This window comes from Populus nigra, chromosome 2 (assembly GCF_951802175.1).
Source record: "Populus nigra chromosome 2, ddPopNigr1.1, whole genome shotgun sequence".
NCBI lineage: Eukaryota > Viridiplantae > Streptophyta > Magnoliopsida > Malpighiales > Salicaceae > Populus > Populus nigra.
Window position 1 is genome coordinate 27,535,458 of NC_084853.1, and position 23,350 is coordinate 27,558,807.

At 35.9% G+C, this 23,350-nt stretch overlaps 2 protein-coding genes across 3 annotated transcripts; one reads left to right on the forward strand and one right to left on the reverse strand.

Annotated features, from left to right (window-relative positions):
• Positions 1–3,334: 3,334 nt before the first annotated feature.
• LOC133683116 (GTP cyclohydrolase 1-like) lies at positions 3,335–6,267 on the forward strand. Of its 2 annotated transcripts, none has more exons than XM_062106641.1 (3): positions 3,335–3,462; positions 3,796–4,041; positions 4,551–6,267. In XM_062106641.1, exons 2-3 carry the CDS (start codon positions 3,828–3,830, stop codon positions 5,732–5,734), a joined length of 1,398 nt encoding a protein of 465 aa, XP_061962625.1. In that variant the 5' UTR covers positions 3,335–3,462; positions 3,796–3,827; the 3' UTR covers positions 5,735–6,267. The 2 variants fall into 2 exon arrangements, with proteins under 2 accessions (XP_061962625.1, XP_061962624.1); XM_062106640.1 differs by having other exon boundaries at positions 3,339–3,643.
• A 12,303-nt stretch (positions 6,268–18,570) lies between these two features.
• Positions 18,571–22,976, reverse strand: LOC133682115 (MDIS1-interacting receptor like kinase 2-like). Its single transcript, XM_062105378.1, has 2 exons — positions 19,526–22,976; positions 18,571–19,186 (listed from the first exon to the last, which is right to left on the reverse strand). The coding sequence occupies exons 1-2, from the start codon at positions 22,818–22,820 to the stop codon at positions 18,822–18,824; spliced, it is 3,660 nt and encodes a 1,219-aa protein (XP_061961362.1). The 5' UTR covers positions 22,821–22,976; the 3' UTR covers positions 18,571–18,821.
• Between the last annotated feature and the right edge of the window lie 374 nt (positions 22,977–23,350).

Here is a 23,350-nt window from a genome sequence, read left to right on the forward strand (position 1 = left end):
GAGACATCATACCATTATGATGTATAAGGAGATTTGTTTCGCAGCTCTCATATTTTGAAAAGAATATATATTTGCATGTTACGAGTGATATGCGTTCTGTATGAACAAACATGTTAATCACTCAATTAGTTGTCTGATCCCTTTTGTAAACACTAGTAATGAAAAATTGAAATGGAACACAAATGTGAATGTGTGAACATGTTGATATGATGTTTACAAATATACATATAAGGTATTCATCTTCTGAGGATGTCATGTTGTGAAATTACATGAGGTCAGGATAACAAAAGTAATAGTGGTGTAACTGGTTGTTCGACACTCTTGTATGAACTCGTGATGTTGACAATACTAGAATAAGAATGTGAATTTGTGAGTATGTCAATATGATGTAACGTAAACCTATAAGTGTGAAAATATAATATTATGGGCACATGTATTGAGAATCCATTTTACGAGAATGTTGATTTACATTATTATTCTACGTGGATTGTGCCTTGTTAATGAATGGAATGTAATTATAAATCTGCAAAATGATATGGTGAAAAACATCCAGAACCTAATGATAAATAAAAAATCCATCAATTTTGGCCTTGAAAAAGTCGTGTCGTTATAGTTGGTATCAGAGTACCTGGTTAGGATCCTGAGGGTCAATGATAATAAAGTTTTGTGATCTATCTCAATATGGTGCACACTTGACAAGAGGTATGAATCAAGCCACCATCCATAAAAAGGAGGAGTAAAGGCCAAAATGCCCAAGATTTGCTAGACGAAGACCTCTTGGATGACACAGTTTCTCATACCCCGACGAGAATCCATCTTATAGGAATGTGGATTTACAAAACTATATCCGTTGATACCATAATAAAGAGAGAATGCCCTAACAGAAACATTGGGCAATCATAGAGGATGTGGTAGCCAAGTTCAAAGTTACCGATAGACTGTCACAGTGAATAGGCGGGTGAGGTTTTTCCAATCGTGAGTAAACTCCAGCCATGGGAGGCCAGGGGCATAAAATGATTGGACTTCAGGAAGAGTCTTCCACCTGACATAGGAAGAAGTTAGGGCTACATCCGATGTGGTAACATGTACACTACCGATGAATAACTTTAATGTGCTTGTGTTGTTTGAACTAGGTGCTACCCACTTATTTAGTACTAGGAGAATTTATCAACAAAATGGAAAGGGAGTTCGTAATTGGAATTTCAAAAAGAAATAGGGTATGAGACAGAAGTAAACATGATATAACTTGGGTGTGATTGATGTAACATGAGGAAGTGATCGCTTATGTGTCAAGATAGTTAAAGATTCACGTAGAGAATTACCCGAAACACGACCTGGGGTCGGTTCCTGTAGTATTTACTTTGAGAATTTGGAGGCACTATCAATATGAGTCCCTTTAATTTCGAGGATGAAATTTATATTAGGAGGGAAGAATGTAAACACCCCAAAAAAGATAGAAGTAAAGCCGAAATGACTCCACCTTCGCTACCGATTTAAAGGGACATAGTTTTTGGCAGCGACGCAGTTTATATTAGGCTTTGAATTGGCAACAACACAATTTTATACTGTCGATTTCTGAATCGACAACGACACTGTAAAACCTAATAAAAATTTATGTTGGACTAGTCTATCCTAGGGAAGAATAGGAATAGAAGTCAGCCCAAGATAACCTAAAAGGGGGATAATGACAACCTTAGTCTAGTGCCTAAACACCCCAGCACACTTATTGAGGCTATAAATACAAGGAGAGGAAAAAAGGTCACTCTTCCTAAAATGAGTTGCATGCTCTTGCCCTCTTTCTCTTCTTAAAGTTGTCTGCAACAGCTGCATGTTTCTCTTTTCTTCCTCCTTCCCAATGGAAACTTAAACCAAACCAACAAAGAGTGTCCCTTTGAATGTATGTGTGTGTACGCGCGTGAGTGAGAGAGAGAGAGAGAGAGAGTTGAGACCTTGAGTGAAGGCTAAACAACTGCTTAGAGGAAGGGAAAGGAGGCTAGAATGGGTAGGAACAAACTGACAGAAGAAAGAGAACCGATAGAGGAAGAAGAAGGGGGAGAACCGGGAGAATGAGAGAAGGAATACTACCAAACTATCCAAATCCACTTAGATTTGAAAGGTATGGGTCATGTAGTCTCCCCCCTTGTTCTTGAGACTTAGAACCGAAAATGATGGAGTCCCTAAGAAAAAAAATTGACCTATGATCCCTAGGTTATTTGTGAAGGAAACTAAAATCAACTAAGAGGATAAGGAAACAGAGACGAAATGAGGCCACTTTCTAGAACATCTAACAAAGAAAATGAATAAAACAAAAAGAACAAAACATGGTAGAGGGTCGGCCATAGCTATGGGGTTGGCCTGGATGCATTGTGTAAGAGAATGCATGTGTGTTCATGTTAAGATCATGTAACTCTGCTGGGATTTGATGACTGATTATGTTCTAGAATTGAAAATGCATGTATATGTTCATGTTAAGATCATGTAACTTTGCTAGGATTTGATGACAAATATATACTGGAATTGAAAATGCATGTGTGCTCATGTTAAGATCATGTAACTTTGTTGGGGTTTGATGACAGATTATGTGTTGGAATTGAAAATACATGTGTGTATTCATGTTAAGATCATGTAATTCTGCCGGGATTTGATGACAGATTATGTGCTGGAATTGAAAATGTATACGTGTATTCATACTAAAATCATGTGACTTTACTGGAACTTAATGACAAATTGCGCGTCTGTAGGGAATTAGCATTCGTTGCTGAAAGTGTGTGTTCTGTAGTGAATTTGTGATTCGTTGTTGAAATTGAATTGTATGCAGCGAATTAGCATTCACTGCCGAAAATATGTGTTCTCCAGTGAATTTGTGATTTGTTGCCGAAATTGAGTTGTCTGTAGCGAATTAGCATTTGCTGTCGAAATTGAGTTGTCTATAGCGAAATTGTGATTCACTACCGAAATTGAGTTGTATGTAGTAAATTAGCATTCGTGAGAAAGAGAAAAGTTTTTGTTAAAGAAAAAAGAAAGGATAATTTTAAAATAGTATTTTCAGTGTTAATTTTAAAAGAAATTGATTTACAAATCACATGTACCCCTCTTAATTTTTTTTTCTACTTTTTATGATTTGAAATCCATTTGAAATTCAAATTCATATCTTTTAAAAGAATTCCAAACATATAAATTGATTTAACTATTAAGATTTTTAAAACCAAAACTAAATGAATCAAATTTTTTTTTAATTTTCTAATTAGTTTTTTCAATTAAATTTTTTTTTTTGTTTCAATTGGTTTTTAGTTTTTTATCTCATCCGATCGGGACCCATATTTCGATGAGGAGAAGAAAGCCGAAAGGATCCACAGATTCGTATGGTCAACGGCTACCCTACGTTTCTCTCCACCCCACTTAGCCTCTGCTTTGCCTCATTGCCGGCCCCCTCTCTCTCTAAGCCCATATATACTCTCTCCTGTATTGCTTCTATTATTATCTTTCATATATCTACTTTTAGCACTTGCCCAAACCATCATTGTTTTGCTCTTCTTCTGCTGGGTTTCATCTCTCTCGAATATTGCAATTTGTTTTGGCACCTATGTGACTCAGAGTTTTCAAATTTAACATTATCTCGCATGAAAGTTTGTTTTTTTTTGAGGTGAAAGGATTTGATTTGGTGCTTTATTGACCACTTCTGGACTTGCTATATATCTGAACATTCTTTCTGATTTGTTATTGAATTTCTTCAGCTCATCGGTAACTGTTTGATTCGATAAGCTTTTTTGTTTTTTGCTTCTTTGAATCTTTTAGGATTGGGAGTTGGTGGCATTTGTAGTTTGTCAATGAGCGCTTTGGATGAGGGACATTTCAATGCAGAACTTGAGAATGGAGTGAAACTTAATTGCCTTGGTCTGGGAATTCAGGACCAACCAGAGACTGTAGCTATCGAGGATGCTGTGAAAGTTCTGTTGCAAGGTCTTGGTGAGGATATTAATAGAGAAGGCCTTAAAAAGACCCCACTTCGCGTTGCCAAAGCGCTTCGAGAAGGAACCAAAGGTTGTTTTCCCTTACAGATTCTAATTTTGTTTTCACTTGCTGTTTGTTTAATAATCACTCCTCTCTGAATCAAGGACGCAAGTGCCCAACTGTTTGCTCTTCGTATATGAACTTGGATAGGAAACTTTCATACTTGCATTCCAGCCCTAAACAATATTTGTCATTACATGGTTGTGTTTTGCTTTTGGCCTATAGTGTCTTTGCTTGGTTCTTTGCCTCTCTTTTTTTAACCTCCTGGCCTGTGCAATTACCGAATTATCTTTTCTCAATGAGTTTGAGGCTTCCCTTTGAGGCATTCTTTCATGTGGTTCAGTGTAAGTTACCAAAGCTGCCTTGTAGGCTCTAAACGGCTCCGAATATAGTGTAAACAATCTTTTGAAATTGTGTAATTTTCTGATACAGAATGAAGAGAAAGAAATGAGTTTATGGTTCAAATATCATTTGATTTATAAAGGGAAGTTTGACTCTGCTAAGTACTCACTGTGACAAGTCCTTTATCAATTTTTCAGGTTATAAACAAGGGGTAAAGGAAATTTTGCAAGGTGCTTTGTTTCCGGAAGTTGGTTTGGATGATGCAGTTGGTCAGGCAGGAGGAGCAGGCGGGCTTGTGATTGTTCGGGATCTTGACCTGTTTTCATACTGCGAATCTTGCTTGCTTCCTTTCCAGGTTAAGTGTCAAATAGGTTATGTCCCATCTGGTCAGAGGGTTGTAGGATTAAGCAAACTCTCTAGAGTTGCTGATGTGTTTGCCAAACGACTCCAAGAACCACAGCGTTTGGCGGATGAAATCTGCTCAGCTCTGCTTCACGGCATCATGCCAGCCGGTGTTGCCGTCGTACTCCAATGTTTACATATCCAGTTCCCAAATATAGAGTCACTTTTTCTTGACTCCAATCACCAAGGATGGGTTAAGGCAGCGGTCCATTCAGGTTCAGGTGTTTTTGAAAATGAATTAGCTGATGTTTGGGGTGATTTCTTAAGTCTCCTGAAGTTCAGAGGTATAAACTTGGATAAAACTCAGATGAAAGACTCTGTGCAGCAGTGTTGGTGTCCATCCCGATATTCCTCAAGTGCTAAAGTTATTGGGCCACCCAACCGAGGAATGGTTACAGCAGTTACTTCAATTCTCAGCTCTTTGGGTGAAGACCCATTACGGAAAGAGCTTGTTGGAACTCCCAGTCGTTTTGTCAAGTGGTTGATGAACTTCCAAAGCCCAAATCTGGAGATGAAGCTGAATGGCGTTGCTTGTGGCAGGATGGATCCTCTTAAACAAAACGGGGAAGTCAGCCATAATAAACAACAGACATATACTGAGCTGTGTCTATCATTCTGGTCCCAGTGCGAGCATCATTTACTTCCCTTTTATGGTGTTGTGCATATTGGGTACTACTGTGCTGAAGAAACCACCCCTCTCAGTAGATCTCATTTACAGTCGATAGTACATTTTTATGGTTTCAAGCTCCAAGTACAGGAAAGACTTACCAGGCAGATTGCCGAGACTGTTTCTTCATTGTTAGGTGGAGATGTGATGGTTGTTGTAGAGGCTAACCATACATGTATGATTTCCAGAGGTATTGAGAAATTTGGAAGCAGTACAGCTACAATAGCTGTGCTTGGTCGTTTTTCGACCGACCCAGCAGCAAGGGCCATGTTTTTGAAGAACATCCCAAATCCTGCTTCTGGAGGATCATGATTCTAATTCAAACTTTGCTATTCTGGTCTTTGCAAGTGGTTTGAGTTAATCTCTACGCCTTTCCTCGTTGCATATTTCTTTTGCAGTTAGTGCTGGCATGAGAGATAAAGGTTGCGGCAGATCCTTCCATGGATGACTGAGCGCGTCCTGAAGAGCTTGCCCGAGTTCTCTTTCCCCTCCCTTCTTTCACCATCTTCAGTAGCATAAAACCCCTAGAAAGAAATTATAATGGTCTGTCATATTTCATGATTACTTTTTTGGCATAATTTTCCTGTCAAACTTGTGACTGAAATTTAGCACATTCAAAAACAGCATACCAGTTCATCACAAGAAAAAGAAATAGAAATTTGAATGCTTGCTGCTATTATTATCTCTTGTTTCTTTCCTGGAGGAATAGAATGATGGGGAAAAAAATTATTAGGCAGGGATTTTAATGTTGTATCAGTATAGGTTATTCTAGATTTTTGGTATTATTTAGACATATTAGTATGTATTATTTAGCAATTAAAATAAGAATATATAGTTTGGTTTAATTTCCTTATTTACACATTTTGAAGGATATGTTCCTTAGTGTTTGTTGACTTTCTAAATGTAAGTCCTATCTATCTTCAGTTATTTGATTCAGATGGAGGGAGAAATAATATGGCTAAGTAATACTAAAAGCTCAAAATTCTCCAATAATCATACAACATTAAGATGATAAATTCTTATTTTATCTTCCAGATTTTATATGATCATTGAAAAAAAAAGGAGATACTTTGTTTTCTGTTTTCATCCCTAATAAACTGTCCGGCCAGAAGATTACAATGTACATGATAAACTAGGAATCAAATAGCTAGCTAGAAAAAAAAAATAACAAATAAATAATCATGGTTGACATGTGCTTCCAAAAGAAATTTTTTGTACAATAGAATTCCCTTGTCCATTAACACACATGTTTTAAGGACACCTTCTTGATTTGCATTAATTGCTGACTTCCATGAAGAACTCAACTCTAACAAGTTATAATGAACATAATCAACAAATAAGTTTAGATAGCTCAGTATCTTGTAGCCAAACTAAATTTAAAATGGGTTGATTTTTCCACTTCACAAAATATTTTTTATATCCCTCTCGACGAGTTGAAAAAAATTAATGATCAAAGATGGAGGCAATTTCATCTCGAGAATCAATAATGTTAGTGACACGAGGTTTTGATGCTTTCATGGCCTCCGTAGTTAAAATTGTAGTCAATTCATCTGCATCATCTTCAAACTCAGTGATATCTTCAATATTAAAGACCAGACTAATACCGAGATTTGAAGGTAACTCTATGACATATACATTGATGCCTAATTCCATGGCGATTCGAAAAGGACTAGCACGTTGTGCATGTAGTTTGGTAAAACTCCCTGGAGAAAAACGTTCTAATCTTAAAAGAACAAAGACAACATCACCAATTGAAATTTCCTATCTTTGCACCTTGTATTTGCAAAAACTACATGACTTATTGGTAAGAAAGAGATGTAGTTTGACCTCTTCATAAACATCTTCTTTCATATAGTTAGAAAAATCAAGTTGAGTTTCACTTAGTCGAGAAGGTAAGGGTATTGGATTGAGATCTAGGGAAGTGCAAGGCCAACAACCATAGACCAATTCAAAAGGTGTGCTCCTTGTAGACCTGTTCACTAAATTATTGAGAGCAAATTCCACCTGTAGGAGCACAAGACTTCAGTTGGTGACATTATCGGCAACAAGGCATTGTAATAAATTACCCAGACTTCGATTGATCACTTCGGTCTGACCATATGTTTGGGGATGAAATGCACTATAAAACATCAATTTTGTCCCCATGTTTGTCATTATGTCTCCCAGAAGTAAGTTACAAATTTTACATCTTTGTCATATACAATAGAGATTAGGATACCATGTAATCGGACTACCTCTTGTAAAAATAGAATAGCTACCTTCAAAGCATTATAGGACTTGTTACACGGAATGAAGTGAGATATTTTTGAAAAAACAATCCACAACCACCATAATTGAGTGATGCTGCCGAGTAGTCCTAGGCAAACCCATAACAAATCCATGCTAATATGTTGCTAAGGCTTGTCTGGAATCAAGAGAGGAGTATAGAGTCCTGCTTAGTTTTTGGTTCCTTTATTTAGCTGACAAATTTGAAAATGGTCTACCACCTTATACATATCTTTACGTATCCAAGGCTAATAGAACTAATCAACAACCATGGAATCAGTCTTATCATAACCGAAATGTCCTACTAACCCACCATCATGGAGTTCTGTGATTATGAATTCACAGAAAGAACCTTCTGGAATGCACAAACTAGTACCATAAAATAGTTAATCATCCTTCAAAGAATATTCACCACCAAATATGTTTACTTTGGAAGGTAAATTACCCTATATTTTGCCAAAGTCATCATCTTCAGCATACTGCCTCTTAATATAATCAAAGCTTGTAAAATATGCCAAGAACAGATGTAGTGAGTCCTCAATGTTGGATGCCAATACTTAATAGTTCGAATTAAAGCATAAAACTTCATGTCATATGTCGAATACTTCAAACAAGTTTCACTAAGCTTTTCACTGTAAAAAGCAATATGATGAACTTTTTGGCTTAGGACACCCCCAATTGTTTTTCAATACATGACGCTAGTTGATATGCTTCTTCTACATTGATTAATCATGTAATCAATATTTTCTTACGCAGATCACCATGCAATCTATTACAGTATCGAGCCAATGTTTGTTGTTCAGTTTCTATAATCCTGCTACGGATAGTCAACTCATGGAAACAATCTGTGCATTGATCCATAATTAAAGGTCCTTACCTTAGTTGTAACATTTCTCCAAACATTATTTGCCCATAATCAATAAGAAAATATTTTTCATTCACCCTTTCTTTTGTCTCCTCCTAGTTAGAAATTGAAGGACGCCAAGTATGGCGTAATTGTTCTTCCACACTTCTCCACCAAACTTGTTCATATCCCTTCAATTTTATTCTGACATAATGAACCTTTCAATTCTCCTTTATAGCAAACCATTCAAATAATCTTCAATGGTCGTTAACCAATCCTCAAAAGCATTAGACTCTAATTTTCCATAAAATTCAAGCATATCCACCTTCATCCTCTTAATGAGTTCATCAAGAGGTTGATAATCCAAACCATGCCTATCATGATTTCAGTGAAATACTTCTTTGTTATGTTGAAACTGAGGTTGATATTTCTCAAACTCTCTAAGTCTTAATCTTCCAAATTCTCATCCTCAACCCTGTTATTTTCATCAAGCAACTCCTCATGAAATTGACGATGCCCCCTCTTATTAGGAGATCTAAGTTCTTCTCAAGCCTGATGCTCATCCATAGCATTTAGTCGTTGAGAAAGTTGTTCCAAAACGCTAGTGATGTGGGTGATTTATTGTTGTAGGTTGGTTTGCTCATGACTTGGGTTTTTATGAATATAAGTGTTCAACATATGATACCAGTTACCATTATAGGTTATTGGCAAGGAATGATCTGATACCAAAATGATGCAACACCTCTTTGTTTAGCCTCATATTAAGATCCCAGAATAATAAACAAAAGAACATATAATCTCTTTACAATGGAATTAATCTAAATTTTATATAATTTTTTTTAAAAAAAGATATTTTATTCTTTGTTTTCATCCTTGATAAATTGTGTAGCCAAAGGACTACAATCTATAAGATAAACTAGGAAACAAGTAACTAATGTGACTAAAAAACAAATAACTAACTAAGAAAGAAATAACAAACAGATAATCATACAAAAGAACATATAATCTCTCTATAATGGAATTACTCCAAATTTTATATAATTTTTTTTAAAAAAAGATATTTTATTCTTTGTTTTCATCTTTGATAAATTGTCTAGCCAAAGGACTACAAGCTACAAGATAAACTAGGAAACAAATAACAAACTAAGAAAGAAATAACAAACAGATAATCATAATTGACATGTGCTTCCAAAAGAAATTATTTGTCCAATTAAAGTCCTTTTTCCAATATTAAACCCCATTTTTTAAGGGACGCCTTCTTGATTTTCATCAGCATATCCTTTGAGATGAGAGAATAAACATTGTAAATTTGTTAAGAACCTTCTTAGATTCTCTACATCCAAGCTAGATATCTAAGGGAAAAATATTTCAAGTTTATGTTATTTTTTATTAGAGTTAAAACTTGAGCTTTAATTTTAACCCTATGTAGCAACAACAAACAAAAGAACTAAAATGCTCGGCTTTTTAATGAATCAAAACATAAGATTACTAAAAAATTCTTCCTTGAGAAAGTTTGTCATGAACCCTTCGTATGTTTATAAACATGACATGAAATAATATTATATAATCTTTCTATTGCTTAAAATACAAGAAAAGAAGAAAACACTAAATGACATAAAAAAAAAAGTCTAATTGAATTATAAGACCAATATTTCATTATAAAAGGGTTGTGATAATTAATGGATATTGTAATCATTTGTCTAATATAATATATAAAGATCCTCTATAAAGTAAATAAATGCTAGAAACATTATGTACACATATATATATAAAAAAACCCACAATGACATAAAAGTTATCCAATTCAAAGCAGGCTTTTTTCTTAAACATATTGAAAAAAAGTCACCAAAGTTTGACCAAGATACATCTAACAAGAAGAAAATAACATTTAATTCTTGTTTAACTACAAACATTTGACAACATGCTAGTTTATAGTAAGATCATCCGATTCATGAGAATTGGCAAGACCTTTTAATTAAGGGGATCCATATTGGCTTTTGATTTATGACACGATCAAAGAGTTGATGTCTTCTTCCAAGTGTAGGAGTGTTGAAGTAATAAATAACCCGACAAGACCGGAGTCGAACCACAGAGAGGTTAACTGTATAAACTACAAATAAAGAAATAGATAATAACAGAAAAGGATTTGAAGAGAGCTTTGAGATGTGATATTGATATAAGGATTAAACAAGAATAAAATAATTGTCAAGGTTAAAGGATCCACTAATAGTATTTCAAACAAATATAGTATAAACTCTTTTTATTACTCAGCTGGAAACCACACACAAAAAAGGTTCCAATCGGATTATAAATTGTTAATATGATTACATTAGTTATCTTATTTGAATAATGCTGATACTTGTAAATGTTTTCAGGTATTCATGATTATAATTTATGTTAACAACAAATCAACTTCCTTTCATAGCACAGGTGTCGGTTATACCATACGGTTGGGCTATGAAAGTGCCAAGTATTTGTTGTACCAGGGGTTATACAACATAAATCTAGATTAACCATTTAACAAGCAAAGTATTAAAAGTGCACAAGATAACAAATACAAAACATGTTAGTATCAAACATTAAAGTCCATGTTGAGTTTATACTATACTTATTCTTACACCATTAGTGTAACCTTTTCACCTTGACATAATAAACTTAGCTAAACATAATGAAAGAGAGAAACATAAATAAACAAGATAAGAACATAAATAAGATATAAGTTAACTAAGTAAAGGAAAGGAAATGAAAAATATAAATAAGAGATTAATATAAACAAAACTTAAGCATTACAAAAATATAAAAAGAGAGAGCAATAACATAATCTTGATCTGAAAACCAAGATGTCTAAATGCATGACAAATGCCTCCTTTTATAGGCCAAAATTTGGAACTATTGATTTGATGACTTGTTGAGTGGGTGGCCACATCTTGACTTGGTGACAATCCTTATCTTTTTGTTTGAACAAAAAGTCATTGCTAACATTCAAATTTGAACAGATAGTCCGCATGAAAGTTCTAGGACATTGTCTCAGCTTTCCAACAAAAAACAAATCGGTGCATTTGAACTTCTAGAACTCGAGATATAGGCTGAACACTGAATAGTGTCTGAGTTGTAGGACAGATTCTGACTTCTTCATTGTTACTACAATTTGAACCTGAAAACAGCCTTTTTGAATCTTGGACTCTTTATAAAAGTTTTAGGCATATGTCTTAGCTTTCCATCCATATAGACTAGACCTAAATCCAAGTTCTACAGCTCCAGGTATGATCCAATAACCAAATAATATTCTAGTTTGGACTGAACCAGCATCTCTTTTCTAAGCTTGCCCCTCTCTTTGTCTTTTCAATTTCAGTAGTTAAACTCATCAATCAATCCTTTAATTTATGTGATAAGCCTGCATTTAAGATGAACATTTACCATAAATTAAAGGTATCTTATAGTATCAGACTTGTTATTATAAAACATATTTTAATTAAAGAGTTATTGATACTTCAAGTGCAAAATGATGATATAAAACCTTGATAAAAATACACTTTTAAGTACTAATCAATTTATTAGGTCTCGGGGCTCATACAAGCTTTTGGTTTAGGGATCTTATAAGTGTCAAAGTTGTGTAAATTTAAACTCTTAAAATTAATGCTTTGTAATACAAAAGGTAAAAGTATCATCCCACATAAATAATATTATTAGAACTTAACTACTCAATCAAAACAAGCTATTTAAGTTTAGATTAAAACATACCAAGTAAAAATGCACGAAATATGCTAATTTAACTAAATCAACTAATATAAAATTTAAACGATAAGTAATTAAAAGGGGGATTTTGTTTGAGATCTAAACCAACTAAAAACAAATTTGAAAGCTAAGAAAACAAAAGAAATCAATTCTAAAAAATATAAAGCAAATTAAGAAAAATATATAATATAGAGAGAATTATTTTTTTTACTTTGTAAGAATTATTCCTCAAGAATAATTAAATATCAATCATTAAATTTAAGTATGTTTTCTAATCTGATTTGTGATGATAAATAAATCAACCATGAAAAAACACAAGTTTTTTTTTACATATCTTTACTTTGTAATTAAGCTATCATTTGTGCATGAATTAATCCTAATTACATAAAAATCTTCATTGAGCGTGCAAGATTTAATTACGTGAGAACATTGAGATCAAAATAGGTGCAATTAATTCATGATAATTAAACACGCATTATGAGTTAATTTAATCAAGAATTATGTTTTCCAAGTAACAAATAATCAAACATGGGTTCAAAAATCAGATACTTATGCTACTTAAGTTAATTAGTCATGAATATGAAATAAACTAATAAATAGTTATAAATTTATCTTTATCTCTATTATCAATAAATTTTTACGTTTTCTTTTCTCTGTTATTTGCAACAAAGGCCCTAAATCCTCTTATTTTAGGTAATATTCTTCCTCAAAATTTTTATCTCTATTATCTATATTTTTTTTAGTTGTGATTGTGGCTAGGATTTTTTGATCTTGTTAATCTATGAATAATTCTTCTCTTTTTGCAGAGCTTTTTTAGATTTGTTTCTCTTAATTATTTCTTTTCTTTTCTTTCACCTGCCTACCAAGCCATAGAGAGGATTAATCATGTCAGAGAACAAGATGTTGTGTAACACCCAATAAAATTTAGTGTTAAGCCGACTTACGCTAGGATGACTTTGGGGAAAACAAGCTGACCCACTCTAGGGAAAAATGATGGGGAAAAACTGGCCTATCCTAGGTTAAGATTTATGGAGGATAAAACCAGCCCTAGGATAACTCAAAAGAGGAATAGGGACCAAAGATAACCAGCACCCAAACACCCTCTCTCATTTAAGAGGGGGTATAAATGTAAAGAGAGAGGGAAGGTGACCCTTCCTCTTTCCAAAAATGGTTGCAGATGTTGCACGTGTTCAACTGCATATTCTTACTCCTCTTCCTTTTTTCCAAAAAAAACTGAACAAAACCCCATTTGCATATGCCTTTCTTAGGCATGAGAGAGAAGGGAAAGTGAGAGGGAAGGTTAAACAGCTAAAAACATGAAAAGAGAAGGGGTCTAGAACTGGTTGGAAGTTGATAGGAGGAGGAGAAACCGAGAGGGAAGAAGAAGAAGAAGAAAATCAAAAGAGAAGGAAAATAAAAAGAAAACCAAGAGAAGAGGAAGAGAAAAAAAATGTTAAATCCTTCCTAAATCTACTCAAAATCATAAGGTAAGGAAAGAACATCACCTCATTTCTTGTTTCTTGGGATTTTGGGATAGAAAAAGAGAAAAAAACCTCAAGGGATTGGATAGGGTTCTTACATTTATTACTTAAGAGAACTGGTTAAAAAGACTAAGGAAAATGAGGGGCTAGATGGGGGATATATTTCCAGAAAATAACAACCAAAAAAATGAATAAACTTGAACACATGAACTTAGAGGATGAACCGGTCAGGACTAAGGGGCTGGACAAAATGTAATTGTATGATGAAATACATAACAATGACCTTGTTGAACCCCTAAGAACATGTTTAAACTAAAATAGAATGTATGTTGATGATTAGTGCCTTAATTTTTCACATGTGATTGATGAACTTGCATGAAATGTGAAATGAAATAATGAAATACATGGGGTGTGATCTTGTTGGATTCCTAGAAACATATTTGTGCTGAAACAGAATTTATGTTGATGTTAATGCTTTGATTTTTTTATGAGATTGATGAATTTACATGAATATAGATTAAGTGAATAAAGATATAAATTGTGGCATGTTGTGATTATACTTATGATATATTTAATGTGGGTGGTTATGGTCTATGTTCAATTCGATTTGGGAGTGTTATAAGATAAAGGAAAAGTCTAGCATAAACCTTACGCTTAAATGATAGAGAGATTAAGACAAAAATAACTTGATTGTCGTTGTCGATTTCTAAATCGGCAGCGACATGGATTGCATCAATGATTTCTGAGTTGGCAGCAAATCAATTTTCATAAAACTGAGTTATGTTGATGATTTCTAAGTCGGCAACGACTCAGTTTTCATTAATGATTTCTGTGTTAACAGTAGGACGTGTGCGCTAGCGATTTCAACATCAACCGTAGAACTAGGTTGCATTGACAATTTATGGGTCGGCAGTGACTCAATTTTTGTCAATGATTTCCAAGTTAACAATAGACCAAGTACGTTGATGATTTTATATGTCAGCCATAGGATGAGAATTGCGTTGACAATTTATGAGTGGGTAACAACCCAGTTTTCGCTGCTGAATTCTGTGTCACCAGCAACACAGTTTTTGTTCCGATCTTTGAATCAACAGCGACACAGTTTTAGAAAAAATCCTGAAAGAAGAGGGCTAGCCTATCCTAAGGTAGAATGGGAATAAAAGCCAACCCCAAAAAAAATAACCCAAAAGAGGGATAATAATAGCCTTATTCAGCACCCAAACACCCCCACCTCATTTAAGAGGAGGTATAAATACAAAAAGGAGAGAGGAAAGGTGACCCTTTCTCTTCCTAGAGACCAGCTGCAACAGCTACATGCTCTTGCTCCTCTGCCTCTTCTCCACAGAAAACCAAACCCAATCTAGCTGCATGTCCCCTTCATTGATTGTGTGAGTAAAAGAAGAGCTGAAGAGTGAGGTTAATGGCTGAAATTAGAGAATGAGAAGGGCTATAACTAGCTGGCAGAACATTAGAAGGAAGAAGAAAACTAAACAAAAGAAGAAGAAGATGCCACCGGTATAGTGCTACCTAACACATATAGTAGATGTAAAGAAAGTTGTTCCCCAGTTAGTCCAAGTCCATACAGTCAGGGAGTTCATCAATGTCTTTCCTGATGACTTACCTGGATTGCCTCTGTATAGGGAGATTGAGTTTTGTATTAATTTGATTTCGGGTATTGAACCAATATCAATGAATGGCATCATATAGAATGACGCCAGCAAAATTGAGAAAGCTAAAAGAACAACTGCAGGATTTGTTAGACAAAAAGTTCATCCAGCTAAGTGTGTCCTCTTGGGGAGCCCCGATGTTATTTGTAAAGAAGAAAGATGGGTCATTGAGATTGTGTATAGATTATAGGCAACTAAATCGAGTGACAGTTAGAAATAGATACCCATTTCCTCACAAAAATGATTTGTTTGACCAGTTATAGGGAGCTCAATTCTTTTCTAAGATCGTTCTTCAATCTGGGTATCATCAGTTGAAGATAAGGGAGGAGGATATTTAAAAAACAGCCTTTAGAACTCGGTATGGTCATTTTGAGTTCTTAATGATGTCTTTTGGATTAATGAATGCACCAGCGACTTTTATTAACTTAATGAACAGGGTATTTGGGCAATTTATTGATTGATTTATAATAGTTTTTATTGATGATGATTTGGTGTATTCAAGGTTTAGAGAGGAGCATGAGGTACACTTAAGGATGATGCTTAAAACTCTATGAGATCATTAGTTTTAAGTTCTTAAAGAGAGAGTTCTAGATGAAGAGTGTAGCATTTCTTAGGCATGTAATGTCAAACAATAAGATTGAGATCGATCCTCAAAAGATTGAAGCAGTTAAGTAGTGGCTTAGGCCTACTTCAGTGACAAAGGTTAAAAGTTTCTTGGGTTTGGCTGACCACTATCGGAGGTTTGTAGGAAACTTTTCTTGGATTTTTACACCATTGACTAATTGACATAGAAAAGTGTTAAGTTTTAGTGGTCTTGTGAGAAACTTTTCTTGGAGTTGAAGTAAAGATTGACTACAACGTTTATTCTAGCAGTACCATCAGGTTCTAGTGGTTACACAATGTATTGTAATGCCTCGAGAGTGGAGTTAGGATGTGTTTTAATGTAGTATGAAAAGGTTATTACCTATGCTTCATGGCTGTTGAAAAAGCATGAACAGAATTATCCTACGCATGATTTAGAGACGACGACTATGCTTCATGGCTGTTGAAAAAGCATGAACAGAATTATCCTACGCATGATTTAGAGACGACGACTATGCTTCATGGCTGTTGAAAAAGCATGAACAGAATTATCCTACGCATGATTTAGAGACGACGACTATAATTTTTGTTTTGAAGATTTGGAGGCACTACTTGTATGGCAAAACTTGTGTGATCTTCACAGATCATAAGAGTTTAAAGTATATTTTTAGCAGAAGGATTTAAATCAAAGACAGAGGAGATGGATGGAACTACTGAAGGATTATAATTCTACCATACAGTACCACATAGACAGAGCAAATATAGTTGTCAATGCCTTGAGCAGGAATCATCAGATAGCTTAGCTCATATAAGGAACTACAAAGACCTCTAATCAGGGAGTTGTATGGATTAGTGGATAAAAGAGTCAGATTTAACCTTAGTGAACACTTACCGAGACTATAAAAAAGATGAGAATACTTCTCGCGCATCTTATACTCAAGCTACCATTTGGCCTCTTTGCATAAATGGCCTTTCCACTTCACCTTCATTGAATCTATATCCTTCGATATAAGCTTTCTCACTTGTCGATCCATTATAGTTTCTGGTTGCACCTCATAAGTCATATCATCTTTAAACTCTATTGGTTGAACCTCTAACATATGAGATGGATGCGACATGTACTTTCATAGCATAGAAACATGGAATATTAGATGTATAATAGACAAGTTCAGTGGTAGTGTTAATCTATAGGCAATTGCTCCAACCCTCTTTAATCATATGGTCCAATAAATTGAGGACTTAACTTGCCTTTATTCCCAAACCTAAACACTCTCTTGGTTGGTGATACCTTTAAAAATACATAATCACCCATAGAAAACTCTAAGTCACGCCTCCTCTTATCCGTGTAACTCTTCTGTCTACTCTGAGCTATTTGAAGTTTCTTCTCAATCACCTCTATCTTCTCTGAAGTAATCTGAATCAACTTTGATCCTATTAGCCTTTTCTCACCAACCTCAAACTAACAGACCAACGATCTACACTTCCAATCATGCAAAGCCTCAAAATGCGTCATCTCTATACTAGTATGATAACTATTGTTGTAAGCAAATTCCACTAATGGTAAGAACTTACTCCAACCAGCTCTAAAATCCATAACACAAGCTCTCAACATATCCTCTAAGATCTGAATAGTCCTATCTGACTGACCATCTGTCTGAGGATGAAAAGTGTACTCAATTATACTTTAGTACCCATAACTTCTTGGAACTTCATCCAAAACTATAATGTAAATTGCAGACCTCTATCCGAAACTATCAAGATTGGTACTCCATGCAATCGCATGATCTCGCTAATAAACAATTTTACCAACTTTGCATGCTAATAAGTAATCTTAACTTGCAGAAAATGGGTCGATTGTGTCAACCTATCAACAATCACTCATATCAAATCATAACCCTTCTAACTCCTAGGCAATCTTATCATAAAGTCCATTGTAATCATTTCTCACTTACATTCTAGAATCAAAAATGGTTGTAGCAATCCAGGAGGTTCCTGGTGTTCACCTATTACCCTCTGAACCTAGAAACAAAGTCTGTTACATTAGTCTTCATCCTATTCCACCAATAACACACCTTAAGATTTTTATGGATAATAGTGGTCCTAATACACCATTTTACCATGGTGGGATGCATTGCCGTGATTGGGTAATACAACACTTTAGATTGCATCAATACATCCCCGATGATGTTGGCATAGTTGATGAGTTGCAAATTGTTAATCATCGAGGTAAAAAAGAAAATGATTGGTTAGTGGTTCATGTAGCATATGTAAATCTTTAGCATGTGAGAAGAGATCAAATATTTATAGAGTGGTATTCGTGTATTGAGTTAAATCTCTACTAACTTGGCACATGAACATACCAATGTAATCATTCATTACATCGCTATTGGAGTGTATTTCGAGGCATCCACATGATCCGACACATAATCCGGATAATTATGAGCATATATACTAAGATATAATAAATTTGTATGGATTAGTTTTTTGTAACATTTAATAAAAATCTTATTTATTCATAATATATGATAATATATTCTTTAATTATATATTAGGCAATTGTTGAGAAAAATAAAATAAAAAAAGAAAAGAAAAGAAACACTAAAGAACATAGTAAACAACATTATTACAGCTTCCTAGGGTTCTGTACGTGATATGAAACAGACATCCTTGCTCTGATAACTAATTTACGGCAGGAGGGTTGTCAATGAAAATAAAAACTGAGCACTATAGTCTATATATATACTCAAGGAAGTAAAGCCTAGTACGAATTTGATTGGCCAGGAGTTCTGTCAAACCAAAATCAAAACCAGCCAAATCTACAAGCTCTATTTTTGTAGGCTCGTTAACTTGCTGATCGTTATTGAGTCCAATGGCTCGGCCAGGTAAGCTTGAGTTCGTGCTGATAATTCTTGTGCCACGAAACGCATGGTGGGTCGGGCCTCTGGGTTGTCTCGTGTGCATGCTAAGGCCACTGTAACTACGAAAACAACTTCCTCTGCTGCTTGGCCAGTGGGAGCTTCAAGCCGAGGGTCTAGCACATCCTTTAGAAACAACTCTGGATCGTTTGACAGTGATGGTTTTATTGATGATAAGAGCCCTCCCGGGTGCTTTCCCATCATAACTTCCAAAGCCACCACCCCAAAGCTGTACACATCACATTTGTCTGTGAGCCGCATTGTTTGCGCCAGCTCTGCAAACACCAGGCAATCAAAATGAACATTGGAAATATTTAGTCAAGAAGGCAGGCAATTAACAATGACAAAATGCTAGACCGGTTGTGAGGGTTTTGTTTGGCTAGAGAGGAGGCAAGATTTGCAAATGTGAGACCTTTCTAAAAGGAAACCTTTCCCAGCAACATGAATGAACAAAGAAAACATTTCAGCATTATGCCATGTTGCCCATTTCCTTGTTATAGCCTGTTAAAGCTTTCATGACTTCGGGAGAAAAGCTATCAAAACTCAATTTCCGAATACTTGGAGTGACAAGAATAATCTGTTAAGAATGCACCCTTTTAGGATTGTGAGCTTACCTGGAGCCATGTAGCCATAAGACCCAGCAACTGCAGTCCAGTTGGAGGAGTCTGTATTCAAGAGTCTTGCTGTGCCAAAATCTGAAAGACGGGGCTCAAAATCTGTCTCCAGCAAAATGTTGTTCAATGATATGTCCCGGTGTACAATGGGTGGAGAACAGTCATGGTGCAAGTAGGCAACTGCATGAGCTACTCCTCGCACTATATTCACTCTCCTGCCCCAACCAAGCTCCGCTTCCCCTTCTATCCCATACAATACTTTTCCCAAGCTTCCTCTTTCAACATACTCGTAAACCAGGTACAAGCAGCCCCTCCTGGAGCAAAATCCAAAAAGCTTTATGATGTTACGGTGCCTAACTTCTGTCAGCAGTTTAATCTCATTCTCAAAACTCTGGCGATTGAGTGCTGGGATGTCACTGGAGTCTGACATGTTGAGTTTCTTTACTGCAATCACTTGACCTGTAGACAATACTGCTTTGTAAACACTGCCAAATCCTCCTCTTCCAATGCAGTACTTCTCATTGAAGTCATCAGTGGCATTGACAATATCCCCAAATGTTAACTTGCTGTCTTTTTCCCATACCATTGACTCAGAACTCTCACCATTATTGATGCGTTTGATCTCTTCATCAAGCAGTTTGGTTTTTCGGCAACATAGCAGAACAGCAAAAATAGTTGCTACTACTAATAAGCAACAAACTGGAACGATAACACCAATAAGAACCTTTTTGTTATGCTTCGAGGACTTGCCATTGTCTGTTGTTGGACATTGTGATAATCCTTCTACATTACCGCACAACCCTGAATTTCCAATAAAAGATCTTGCAGATGCATTTTGGAAAACGCTTCCAGTTGGTATAGGACCTGTCAACTCATTGTATGAGAAATCAAAAGAATGCAGGCTAATCATGGTGGACAGTGAATCTGGGATTCTTCCTGAGAGATGGTTATGTGAGACATTGAGATTCTCCAACATTGAAAGCTTTCCCAAATTTGAAGGTATGGTTCCTGAGAGTGAATTGCTGCTGAGATCCAACAAGTATCGCAAGTTTAAGTTGCCCAGCTCGAAAGGTATTTCACCAGAAAGATTGTTGTGGCTCAAGTCCAAGCTTGATAGCTTCTCATAACCCCCAAGCTCTTTCGATATGTTTCCAGTCAGCTTGTTATCAGATAAGTCAAGAGATTCAAGCCTTGTCAAGCTGCCTAGACCCTGAGGTATCTCCCCTTTCAAATGATTGTTGCTCAAATTGAGCATGAATAACATGCTTAGATTTCCCAACTCACCAGGAATCCTCCCAGTCAGGTCATTGGAGTCCAGACTTAGAAGTCCCAGCCGGGGCAACTTCCCAAGCTCGGCGGGGATTTCACCAGAAATTTTGTTTCTTCCCATCTGTAAATTGGTGAGGTTTTCACATTCTCCCCAATCTGGTGAGATTTCACCAATAAATTGATTGTCATTAAGAGCAACAAAAACAAGATTTGGAAGAACACCAAATGCATGAGTGATGTTTCCAGTGAATTGGTTATCCTCAAGCCGAACTCGAGTTAGTCCTAAACAATTCCTCAAGCAGGTAGGCAATGCCCCTGTAAAGTTGTTGCTATTGACAGTAAGTTGTTGAAGACTCAGACCACTACACAATTCAGGCGGCAGTTCTCCAGAGAAACTATTGTTTGAAAAGCTAGCATACACCATCGAAGGAATGTTCTTCCCAAAATTACTCGGAATGCTACCAGAGAAGTTATTGCTGAACAGATTGATAGAAGTTAAAGAAGTAAGATTTGAAATGGTCTCTGGCAACTCCCCATGGAGTTGGTTGGTGTTGAGATCAAGAATTTGCAGTGATGTCATATTTCCAACTTCTGGTGGAATTGTACCGTTGATGTTATTGAAAAAAAGATTCAGGGTTTCAAGATTTGTGAGATTCCACAAGGTTGGAGGAATGGGGCCAGAAAGCTGGTTTCCTGAAAGGTCTAGACTAATCAACTCTTCCAAGTTTCCTATCTCGTTGGGAATGGAACCAGAGAATGAGTTATTATACAAAAAAAGATACTGGAGCGTTGTCAATTGCCCGATTTCTGGAGGAATATTTCCAGAAAAATTATTGTTCTGAACTTGAAACGAGATCAACTCGGTCCAGTTGGATATAAGGGCAGGTGAGATCTCACCTGAGAAGAAATTCTCAGATAAACCCAAGTCGGCTATTTTAGAAAGATTGGACAAAGAAAAAGGCAATTCCCCACTCAGCTGATTATCAGCCAGGGCCAAGTAGGTGAGGTTAGTACAAAGGCCAAGCTCAGGAGGAATGGTTGAATTTAAGGCATTCATTCTGAGATCAAGTTTTTCCAGATGCTTAAGTTTGCCTAGAGAAGATGGAATAGTCCCCTGAAAAGAATTACTGAACAGTTCAGCAGTTCGAAGACCAGATATCGAACCAATGCTTTCAGGAATTTGACCACCCAATAGATTAGTTTGTAGACTAAGGCTTTTGAGATTGGAAAGCATCGAGATTTTGGGTGACAATGGTCCTTGGAATGAATTGTTATAGAGATTCAAGGTCTCCAGCTTTCCCAGATTGGTGTACGCCAACTCTGGTATCTGGCCAGTGAAGTTATTGAGTGACAAATCCAGAAACGTCAAGTTCCGGCAACTGGTTATGAAATCAGGGAATTCCGAAGTAAGTTCATTGAGAAAAAGGCTAAGATATTCCAATGAAGGCATGGAGAATTTAGACCAGTCAGGGGTTTCCAGGTAGTTTGCTCCAAGGTCTAAGTGCCTTACCTTCAGAAGATTGGAAAGTTGAAAAGGGATGGTACCGTTGAGATTGTTGTTGAAAAGACTAAGATACTGAAGCTCTGTCAACTCTGAAATCTCCACAGGTATGCTGCCCTCGAAAAAGTTGAAGCTGAGGTCCAAGTAAATGAGCTTGGAGAGACCGCCAATGGTTGATGGGATCGCCCCACTCACAGTGTTATTCTGGATGTCAAACCTGGTGAGATCAGTAAATGGGGTGAAGTTGAAGTGGGCAAGTGTTCCATTTATTTCTAGGCTGGGGAGGTTTATTTGAGAAACTGTTCGAGAGGTGGAGTTGCAGGAAATGGCAGTCCAGTTGCAGAGGTTGTTGAGGTTGGAAGGGGACCATGAACGGAGAGAAGGAGGTGGAGAGGTTAAGTTGTTTTTCCATTGGATGAGAGCTTCAGCTTGTGTTCTTGCAGATGATGTTGCCTTCAAAGGAAGCATGGAGAGAAAGAGAGAGTGGAAGAGAAGAGCAGCATAAAGCTTTTGAGAGGCTGCCATGATTAGGATATGGAGGTTGGGTATGATCTTGACTGTGAGCTTATTGTCGCCTTAGAAGGAGGATTGCTTTGAAGCTCCCTAGTTAGTGGTCTGAAAACGTTGACTCTGGCATTTCAAGTCCTGAAAATGATCAAAAGGGTAAGTATGAATAATATGCAGTAGGGCCATTAATACAAAATGTTGAAGAAAGAATTTAACGTGAAAATACAAGAAGATTTAACGAATCACACCTATCCTTTTCTTTTACTCTTGAATTCTTCCAAATTAATTCATCTAGCTCTAAGAATTTTTTTTATTTTAAAAAAAATAATGCCACTAGAGGAGGGGTCCTTGACCAAAAACCAATTCATTATGTTAAAAAAAAATATTACAATAATAAAATTATGTTTTTTCCCCCTTCAATCAAATAACATTTAACATGGCTAATGGGAATATAATAGTATTTTTATTTTTTTATGAATAATAAAACTATTAAAATATCCTTGATATATATATATATATATATATATATATATATATAGAGAGAGAGA